We start from the raw sequence: 11,032 nt of genomic DNA on the forward strand, positions 1-11,032 counted from the left end.
CCCAGATTCTTACAAAAATGGTACCAGTAGGGTAGCTTGTCTTAGCTAAACTTTTGTAAAAATTAGCTAAGTGAAGATGCTCGCAGGCATGTTGCGGCGCTACTTATAGTAATAGCGAAGATGCTGAGTGTTCCACGGGTGGGTGGATGTGATGTCTTCTTTATTTTTCAAGTAAAATGTGTCGGGGCTTACCACTTCTATGATTTGATAAGGTCATTCCCAGGTTGGGCGAAGTGCTTTTGGTGGTGGTATGACTTCTTTCATAACCCAGTCACCAAGTTGTAGGTTTCTGGCCTTCACACGATTGTTGTAAAAACGTGACACTCGCCGTTTGTTTTGCAAGTTGTGCAAGTGGGCCTTGTCTCGTTTCTCCTCTAATAGATCTTTGTCGAGGTTGACGCCGGCGATGTTTGTTGTGGCGTTATGTCCGTCAATCCTAGCCGTAGGTTGGGTTACCTCAACGAGGAGGACTGCCTCTATGCCAAACACCATACAGAATGGAGTTTCACTGTTGGCCGACGTTGGCGTTGTCCGGATGACCCAAAGCACTTCCGGGAGTTTCTCAGCCCATAGGCCTTTCTTGTCTTCCAATTTCCTTTTTAGCAGCTTTTTTATAATTTTGTTGGCAGATTCCACTTGGCCATTGATCTGGGGGTGTGCCACTGAAGCGAAACTCATCTTGGTGCCTAGTTTGGAGGTGAAGTTGATGAGTTCCTCGTTGTTGAATTGCGTTCCGTTGTCGGTAATGATTGTGTCGGGCACTCCATAACGACAGTAAATATTCTTCCACAAGAAGTGCTGGACTTTAGCGGTTGTGATGGCCGTTAATGGTTCAGCCTCGATCCATTTAGTGTCGTAATCGATGGCTACGATTATGTATTTAAACTGACCTTTGGCGGTTGGGAGTTTTCCGACAATGTCCAGCCCCTACATGGAGTGAATCCAGGGCGCAATGATGATGGACAATGGTTCTACTTGCGCATGAGGAAGATCTGCATATTGCTGACATTTGTGACAGGATCTGGATGTTTCTTTGGCGTCATCGCCCAATGTTGGCCAGAAATAACCTTGGCGCATGGTGCGGTTAGCTAATGATCTAGCTCCAGCATGATTACTACACTCTCCCGCGTATATTTTTGCTAGGACTTGTTTTCCCTCTTCTGGCGTTAAACATTTTAAGTTGGGGTGTGTGAACCCTTGGCGATAGAGTTTGCCACTTTGGATGTTGTACCGTGTTGCCCTTCTTACCAGTCGTCGTGCTTCGACCTTGTCAGATGGCAATGTACCATCATGCTTGTAATTCAATATCTCATTCATCCAATTTGGGCTCACCTCGATGGTGTAGATTTCTGCTAGAGTTTTTGTGATGTTGGGCTTTTCAAAGGTTTCCATCCTAGTGTTGGCGGGACTTTAATGTGGTTGGGTTGTTGCCAGGCGTGCCACGGAATCGGCTTTAGCATTCTTTTCGCTGGGTATTTGCATGATGTTGAAGAAACTGACCCTGCCGACCAGTGTCTTGGCGTACCCTAGGTATGCCGCCAGTTGTTTGTCTCTGACTTGAAAAGTGTCGTTGACTTGGTTGACCACCAATTATGAATCAGTGAAGATGTTGACATTTTCTGCTCCACAATCAATGGCTAATAACAACCCTGCGATAAGTGCCTCGTATTCCGCCATATTGCTGGAGGCCTTGAAATTGAACTTTAGAGCGTATTCTGCATTAAGTCCCCTGGCCCTGTGAGGATTATACCAGCACCGGCAGCCTTGGAACACGTGGAACCGTCGACATAGAGATCCTACTGTGATTGTTTCTGTGCCAATTTGTCATCGGAGTTTTGAATGGTGTCCTCCGGTACTACGCTAGAGGTATGTTCCGGTTGTTGTTCTGTTAACTCTGCTATGAAATCAACCACCGCCTGCCCTCTGATGGCAGTTATGGGCTTGTAATTGATGTCGAATTCACTGAGTTCTATTGCCCATTTGCTTAGGCGTCCTGAGTGTTCCGTATTTTGGAGAACTTGCTTTAGAGGTTAGTTTGTGAGAACATGGATTGTATGTGTATGGAAATATTGGCGCAACCTCCGGGCGGCCATTATGAGTGTTAACGCCAGTTGCTCAAGTGGCGGGTACCTTGTTTCTACTCCGTTCATTCCTCTACCTGCATAGAATACCGGCAACTCTTCTGTTGCCTCCTTGTGGATAATTACGCAGCTGATGGCGGTCTTGGATACCGCTAAGTAGATGTATATCGTTTCTCCTAGTACCGGGGTTGAGAGTAACGGGACAGAAGCCAAATACTCCTTCAGATTTTGGAATGCTGCCTCACAATCGGGCGTCCAATCTACCACTTTGCAGTGGGACTGCTTCATTGCCTTGAAGAAGGGTAGGCATTTATCGGTTAACCTAGAGATGAACTGTGGAAGAGTCGTTAACATTCCCTGCAGACTCTGCACTTCAACTTTTTTCTCTGGAGATTTCATGTTTATGACTACCTGCACCTTGTCGGGATTAGCCTCTATTCCCCGCTCACTGACTATGTATCCTAGGAACTTGCTGGCAGTTATGCCAAAGAAACACTTTTTCCGGATTTAGGCGCATCCCGTATGCTAACAAGATAGTGAAGATGATGCAGAGGTTGGCCACATGACCGCTGGCCCGTATGCTTTTTACTAGCATGTCGTCAACATATACCTCAATGATTTTGCCCAAGTGCTCCGCAAACATTGCGTTCATCAACCGTTGGTATGTGGTACCGGCGTTCTTGAGGCCGAAAGGCATGACATTGTAGCAATATAACCCTTTGTCAGTGGTGAATGTTGTGCATTCCTGGTCATTGGGGTGCATCTTTATCTGGTTGTAGCCAGAAAAAGCATCCATCATGCTGAAGAGTTCATGCCCTACTGTTGCGTCAACCAGCTGGTAGATGCGAGGTAGCGGGAAGCTATCCTTGGGACATGCCTTATTCAAAGGCTTGAAGTCGACACACATCCGCCACTTTCCGTTAGGTTTCTTTACCATCACCACGTTGGAGATCCATTGTGGATAATGCACCTGTCAAATGAAGTTTATGTTGCGCAATTTGGTAACTTCTTCCCTGATGGCCCGATATCTCTCCTCATCGAATGCCCGTCGCTTCTGCTTGACGGGGTAACATGATGGTTTGAGGCCAAGTTTATGCTGAATTATATCAGGAGATATTCCTGGCATGTCGGAGTAGGACCATGCGAAGACTGCAAACTTTTCTTTGAGGAACTAGGTGAGTTCAACAGTTATCTCTGGGGAGAGCTAGGCTCCGATACGAACAGTCCTCTCTAGGTGTTCGTCAGAGATGCTTATGGTGCAGAGCGATGTCTCTGGATTGACGGGCTCTTTTTTGTAATACTTCTCGCCTTCTTTATCCCTGGGGTCGTCAATTTTGTCCGTCAACTGAGGTGTGTTGGCTACCGTCAAAATTTCATGGCGACCTCTTGATCTTGCCATTGTTGTAAATAGCACTCTCGTGCAATTGACTGACTTCCCCTAATAGATCTGGTTCCGTTAGGTGTCGGGAATTTCATGAGTAGCATGTATCCGGCTATGATGCACTTGAGTTTGTTAAGAGTTGGGCGACCAATAATGGCGTTGTATGAGCTGAAGCAATCTACCACAATGAATTCAGTATGTATTTCTGCCATGCAGGGAATTGTCCCGACCGATAAACGCAAATAATCCAACCCTAGAGGTTGGGTTACATCGCCAGAGAAACTGAGCAGCGGCTCGTGGTCTTGCAGAAGTTTGTTGTTGCGCTGTAGTTGTTTGTAACAACCATTGAATATGGCGTTGAAAGCGGACCCGCGATCCACCAATACCCTTCCTACAGACGATCTGTCGAGGATGACATCTATCAGAAATGGGTCATCATGAGGTGAATGAATACCTCGCTCCTCCTCCTCGGAAAAAGTGATCGGTCCCCAACCTGCTTTAGCCATTTTGGCTGACCGATCATAGCGAATATTGAATACCTCTTTTGGGTGGTTAGTGCACTCATAATGGTTTCTGGCTCTGTGTGATAGGTTGCCTATAAAAGCACCGCCCTCAATTGTGTTGATCTGCCACACTGGTTCGACGTTGGCGACAACCGAAGGTGGTTGTCGTACTTTGTACTGCTCCAGCCTTCCGTCACGGGATAACTACTCAAATTTTTTAGTATTTGTGGCGGGCTTATTGTGGCAGTTGTCGTGATTGTCGCGGTAATCATTGTGAAAAGATCTGTTGCCCCTGTTATGATATTGTTGATCCTTTTGCCACTTATTTTGATAATTACCCTGCTGCCATTCCCTTTTCTTGTCATTGGGTGGTGTGATTATGTTTGGAATGGTGGTGGTCTTTCCTGGTTGGGATGTGGCGGGTTGGGGGTTTTTTAGTGGAGTTTGTGGTGGTGGTGGTGGTGTGGCCCCATAAGTGCTATATTCGTCTTGGGCATGCAGGACTACCTCATTCATGACGTAGTCATATGTGGCATTTGGGCAATTACAATTTAGGTGGTACAGAAAACTTGTCTTGTGGAGTCCTTGCTTGAAAGCCGCCAGCTCCATTGTTTTGTCAAGATCCTGGTATCTTGATATGGCAGTCCTCCACCTTGTGACGAATGACTTTAACGACTCATCAACAACTTGATTGACACTGAATAGTTGGCTGGAGTTGTGGTATCCGTCTGTCATGAGGATGAATCTTGACAGAAATGCATTTGATAGAGCTGAGAATGAGTCCATGGAACCTAGTGGGCATTCGAAAAACCAACTCATTGCCTCATCATCCAGCGTTTCGCTGAACAGGTGGCAAAGCGTTGCGTCATCAAATCCCTTGTTACCCGTTACTTTCTTGAAGGTGTCCATGTGTATGAATGGATCTGTTAAGCATCCAAATTGGGCTATCTTGGGTGTTTTGGCATATCTGGGTCTGACGGTTTGCAAGATTCTGGCGGTAAATGGACCAGGTCGTGCAGCAAAGAGCGGATTCTGCGCTAATAGTGGGGTGTCAGCCTCAGCTCTGAGCAGCCTTTCCTCTAGTTCCCTCATTTTTTCCAATATAAAGGCGGTGGCGTCTACAGTCGGTCTAGGCATATGTTGGGTTAGTGCCGCGATCTATTGTCGTGGTGCCAGCATGTTTCCAATTCCCCTTTGTTGACCGTCGCTGAATGAATTATCATATTGCGGCTGTGAATCCGCTACCTGTTCTTGTACTACTTGTACTGGGGGTGTCTGTCCTAATCCTGCTAGTTCAGCCGAGTTTAGGGCGACACCCCATTGGGATTGTTGGTAATGGTGTTGCTCTTGTCCCTATGCTTGGGCTGGGCCTTGCACTTTGAGAGTGTCCACTTTGGCTTGGTCGCGCACTTGTTCCTAGCGATTTTTTCAGCTCGTCAAATTTTGACAATAGCGTCGCCACTTGATTTTGAGCTTCCGCCTTCTCCTTTCGTTCCTTTTCTCGCTCTCTGTTTGCGTTATGTAAGTCTGCCAAGGCTATCTCTAACATAGCGGCCAGATCCCGCCCTTGCGCTTGATGGCTTGTGTCGGTCTAGTTTTCCACGACAGATTGTATTTGGAGTGCCTCGGGGGTGTTGAGATTCTGTAAGTCCACGTTAATTGGTATGGTGAACAGTTCACGGTTGACGGTTGGTTAGTTTGCAGGGTTGGGCTGAGGGTTGGCGGCTTGATCTGCTTGGTTTCCCATGCCCTCGCCGCTTCTGCTAGCCATGATAGGTTGAATGGGAAATGACTATTAGTTTAGCTTCCCACAGACGGCACCAATGTTAATGCTCAGAAAACCGCCGTAGGGAGTCGGCTTCCGATAACGTGGACAGGAGTCCGATCTTCCAATATGTGTATGTTTCTGAAACTCCCGCTAATCTATCAAGAGAAATACAACGGTGTCAAGAGAGGAGACCGCGGTTGGCGGTCTTCGCTCATCCGATGCTAAAGTTAAGCAATGTACTTGTATTGACAAATGTAGTGGTGAATAGATGTTGAAAAATGTACTTTTTATGAAGAGAGAGAAGTGGACCTTTTATAGGTGAAAGAGTGAGTTATCTCACTCTTGTTTTCGATGTGGAACTTATATGCCTCTCAATTTGCTGAGTTTTGGTTCTTTCTGTAGAGCCAACTTTGGGTGGCGCGTGTCGGCGCGTCGAGGCGTGTTCCAGCCTAGAGTTGACTTGTCGGTGGAGGTTGTCATGTTGTGTTTCCGGGGGTTACACTATACAAGTCATTCCGACAATGTGACATGGTCAAGTCTTGAACGCTGATTATGGCCAGCAGATGCTATGCATGTACAACATCTCTGTAGTCAATTACCATTCTAGCTTTTCCTCTGAGATTTTCTGCATGATTTCTCACGTATTGCTGGAGCATGATGAGGGCTAGTGGAAGGTTGAATTAATCTCTTGTTCAAGAGATCTTCAATGTCTTTTCTGAATTTTTTATGGTCTTCCTCTTTGTACTGAGGAATGGTTTTGACATGACAGATAGCATTCATATCATGTAATCTCAATTCACAGACCACTGGGTCTTTTTCCCAGAATTTCTAAGGGTCGAGATCGATATTCTGTTCAAGCATTTTCTTGATTTTATCAAGAGTAGGAATTTTCTGAGACTCATGCTTATTTTGGAAGTGATTGAGGTTATGCTCATGGACAAAACTAGCTTCTTCATCTTTTCTAGTTGTTTCTTCTTCAGAAGAATTTTCGATAAGCAACTCTTGTTGTTGCTTGATTTGAAGCACAAGTTCCAATTTAGGTTTGTAGGGCTTATGACCACCACTATTATGTTGCGATCTCTGATATTGAGTAGTAAAGTTTGGACTTACTACACTTTTCGCTTGCATAAGCCGGTCTGCCCAGAACACCCGTTCTCCTTTTCTGAAGCCTATCGCTTCTTCATCTTGAATAAATCTTTATTAGAGAATAAAATCATTTCCCAACAAGAAATCAGATCCTTGGCCTTCTGATTGCCAAAGGGTGTTAATAACAAATGTTCCTCCACCAATGGTGATGTGAACATTTTTAACTACCTTGTTCATGGTTAGGTGGTTTCTATCAAACTGGACACCAGTAGCTATTCTTTCTTATCTTCTTTCCAGAGTTCTTCTGGAATTGCAAATCTTTTTGCAATTGTAAATCCTGATCCATTATCTACAAATGCATGTAGATGATACTTCTTGTGATCATGGAATTTTAATCCAATCTCTATGTAGTTGCTGTAGCTATTGATAGAGATGATTTTTGATTGTTGAAGCTCTTTTCCTTGAGCTTGTTCCTGAGTTATGAATGGTTTACATTCTTCTGGAATAGTTTCTGGTGATTCAACCAATTCTATATTTTCATCGATACTTTCTTCATTGATTCTTTCTTCCTTTATTTTTGATGAAGTGGGTTCCACAATTTTTTGGAAAAAAGTTTCTATTTCTTTCTCGTTTTGTTTAGAGAAATATTCTTCATATTCTTGTTCTATCAATTGGCTGATAAGGCCATTCTTGGTTTTTCTTCTTGCTTCAGCTATGAAGCATTCTTTGTGATAAGTCTTTTTCGACTCTTCACAAAACATAGGAAGTCCATTATTTTCGTGACATAAACAGTAGTCACAAACGAATGTACCAGGGTTCAACTTCTTTGAGTTATTTTTTGGCCATCTTGGCTCTCAGATTTGCTTTGCATTGTTCTTTCAGTAATTGCCTAATTCTGTCGGCAATTCCCCCAACTGAAAATCTTTCAATTGGTTTATGTGCTATGCTTTCTCTCACAGCTGTTCTCCATGGTTCAGGGAGTTTTCTGTGTAACAGGTTGACTAGATCAGTATTCTCTAGTTCACCGATCGTACAGTAGTATTCTTGAATTTCATTCAAGTATTCTTCAAAATATCTCATGTCACAAATTTTGAGAGTATAGATATTTGATTTTGCTGTTTGTTTAGCCTTCTCACTCAAATTTGAGAGATCTCCACAGAACTGATCATACAGGGGTACTGCAAAATCATACGGAGATTTTGAATTTTTTATTTCTTCTAGCCATTTTTTCTTCTGGCAGTCTCTTTGAAAGACAGATAGTACTTTTTGGCTACTCCAGTGAGAGTAGTTTCATAGTACACCTAAAGATCTGGTGCTTCAAATTTCCTAAGGGTAAGAGTAGAGACCATCATCAGGCTATCTACCCATTGGTCAATGGCTTTTCTTTTATCTAGAGCTTTGTCTAGATTTAGCCAGATGCCATAGTTTGTGATTGGCACTCTAGGCATATTGTCCTCTGGGACAAATCTTTGAGAATTTCTTTCTTCTTTTCTGCCTGTAGGGGCCTTCTCTACAAGGAGTTTTAGTTTTCCCTTTTCTCTGATGATAAAAGTTTTGGAGTTTGAGCTTTCTCCTTCTTCCATTTCAATATCTTGATAGGGAAGGATTTTTCTAACCTTTCCTGTTTTGAATTTTTTTCGATTAGTTTTTCTAATCGTTTAGGATTTTCGCAAGTTTCTGCTTCATCATAGAGATCATAGAGTTTGTTTGTTCTAAGCATATTGACTGGTCTGTTTAGATCAGCTTCTAATTCTTCCTTAGTAATAGGCTCTGATGGTTCTTCAGAGTATTCACTAACACTAGCTTCTCTAGTGCTATAGCTTCTTCTAAGAAGATTTTTATTTATCCGGATATTTTCAGTATACGCATCACTTTTTCTGTGATTTTCAAAATTTAGACTGATTTCTCCTGTCTTTCTACTTTAATAAATTTTTTCTTTTGCACTTTCTGGTAGTTTCTTCGGACCAGATAATTTCCATTCAATATGAAAAGTTACTTCATTCCAAGTAACCTTGTGAATATGTTGTGAATGGTTCTTCTAACTGGTGAGGAATCCAGTAGTAAGACCTGGGATATTTGATATCCTTGTCTTAGGTTCTACTGTGGTACTCATCAATTTATAGTATATTCTATATACTATAGCAAGTTCTTGCATATCTTCTTTCATAGATATGCCATCTGTCTTGACTATCAGTCTTAAACAGTGAGCTGCATCTTTCAAGCTGGTTGAGAAGTTTGGAAAGCAGTTGAAGTATGCCACCTGATTGCATAAAGATGCTTCAAGTGTTCCTAATAGACTAGCTTGAAAATATGTTAGTCTATTGTCTTGTAAGACACATAGAACTGAACAGTTTATGCCTTCTCGGGCAAGTAACTTTATGCCAACTTGGACAGCTCCAATATGCATAAATTGATAATTCTTCGTTCTTGCTCGGGCTACTTCTTCAGGAGTGATCATCAAGAGATATGTTTCTCCTGTTGTAGAGGGGGTTGTAAATTCCAACAATTTGAAATGATGGCTATCCAACAATTCAAATCTTCCCTGTTGTAGATTTGTTTAAAATCTAACTTTGGAATTGAGGAATTTTTTACCTCCTATTCAATTTCATTGTATTCAAATTCTTCAGCATTTAGGAGTTGTACTTCTTTCTTTTTTCTAAAGATGCTCATCATTTTGACATCTCTTGCTACCAAGTGCTTTGGTTTTTCATACCTAATACTAGTCAGACTAGCAGAAGGTTCTAGAAAAATCATGCTTGGCGTAGGATTCTTTTCTGGTTTTTCTAATGGTTTGAATCCATTAGCTTTCTTTAGTTTTACTAGAGGCACTTTCTTGTCCTTCAGTATATTTTTCATAAAATCCATATTTTGTGTGAGTGGAAAGAAGGGTATTAAAGATATAAATAGTGAATGGTTTTTGAAAAGTTGGAAAAAGGTGAAAATTTTTGTGTTAGTGGGAATAAAAATAAGTTGGTGGGGTATATGGGAAGTATATTGGTGATTTGGGGTGTATGAGCATTTCCCCTTTTTAGTATTTCTTAAAGGGTGATTCTAATTATACCTCCAAATTTGATATTTAGACCTCTCAATACCAATTCACTTTTCTGAATACTTAAAAAGCTAAGTGCACCTCTTTAATTTTACCTAAACAACCTTTAATAATTAAATATGTATCTTCAACAATTTGTTGTTTTTTTTTTCTTATATCCATCATTGGAATAGTCCTATTTGGAGTAACTATTCGTCGTCGCCATCAAAAAATAGTTTGGGCCGTTTATGGAGTCAGAGGATAGTCCAAGTTAGATTGAGATGAAAGTGAAAGATCTGAGAGTCTCGTTTCCACAAGATACGAAAGTCTTGCATGTTAGAGGACTAGTAAGTCCTTATATTTTTTTTTTCCAATCTTTCCTGGCTATTAATTGGAATTTAAAACCTTAAAGAGCTGGGTAGAAAGAGAATGAATGTATAGTTAACTTGAATCATGATAGGAGGGAAGGGAAGGGAAGGACCTGAAAGACAAGGGTTGGTGTCTTCAAATAGGGGTGCAAATCTAACCTCGATCATCTCTTCTCTCAATTTGCTGTGCATGCATACCACCTATATATAAACTTAATCTTCTTTTTTCTTTCACACTTCCACATATCGATTTTGTCAATCTAATGCCTGGAATCTCTACTGCTCAGGCAATCAGGCATAAATATATAGCTTTTTCCTTCACTTTGAATGTAGAATGTATACATGAGAAATTTCGTTAAACAATCTTTTTTTTTTTAATTTGATATGTCATATGATGGAGGATATTTCTAGAAAGAGAAATGGGTAAGATAAGTAAATCTAATAATTGAAATTAAAATACAGTGTAATGAGCAAGTAGGGTGAACAAAGAAAATTATAGGGTGGCAATAGCCTCACCCTTAAACCTTTTTTTTTTTTTTAGAATAAGAAATCTTTATTGATAATAATCCAAATTACATCATACAGGAATGACCGATGGTGAACATGAACTCCCCACTCTCCTCCCTAAAACCTAAACCAGTTACGGGTCCATCATGAATGACCTCCATGAGCTGAAAGGGCCTAACCCCTAACCACCTATAACGTCCAACCTCTCGGGCTACAAAGAATCCCGAGTATCTTGATACCACCTCATGGACAATAGCAAGAAAAACCAACGCCCTCTTCCACACCGTGTCCCACAGATACCAGACCACGT

General features: G+C 41.9%; 1 protein-coding gene across 1 annotated transcript; it reads right to left on the minus strand.

The window, feature by feature from the left end:
* Nucleotides 1–213: 213 nt before the first annotated feature.
* Nucleotides 214–1,392, minus strand: LOC112177442 (protein NYNRIN-like). The gene is made up of 2 exons (XM_024315730.1): nucleotides 1,249–1,392; nucleotides 214–927 (listed from the first exon to the last, which is right to left on the minus strand). Exons 1-2 carry the CDS (start codon nucleotides 1,390–1,392, stop codon nucleotides 214–216), a joined length of 858 nt encoding a protein of 285 aa, XP_024171498.1.
* Nucleotides 1,393–11,032: the final 9,640 nt, after the last annotated feature.

The sequence above is a fragment of the Rosa chinensis genome, chromosome 7, assembly GCF_002994745.2.
Source record: "Rosa chinensis cultivar Old Blush chromosome 7, RchiOBHm-V2, whole genome shotgun sequence".
Taxonomy (NCBI): domain Eukaryota; kingdom Viridiplantae; phylum Streptophyta; class Magnoliopsida; order Rosales; family Rosaceae; genus Rosa; species Rosa chinensis.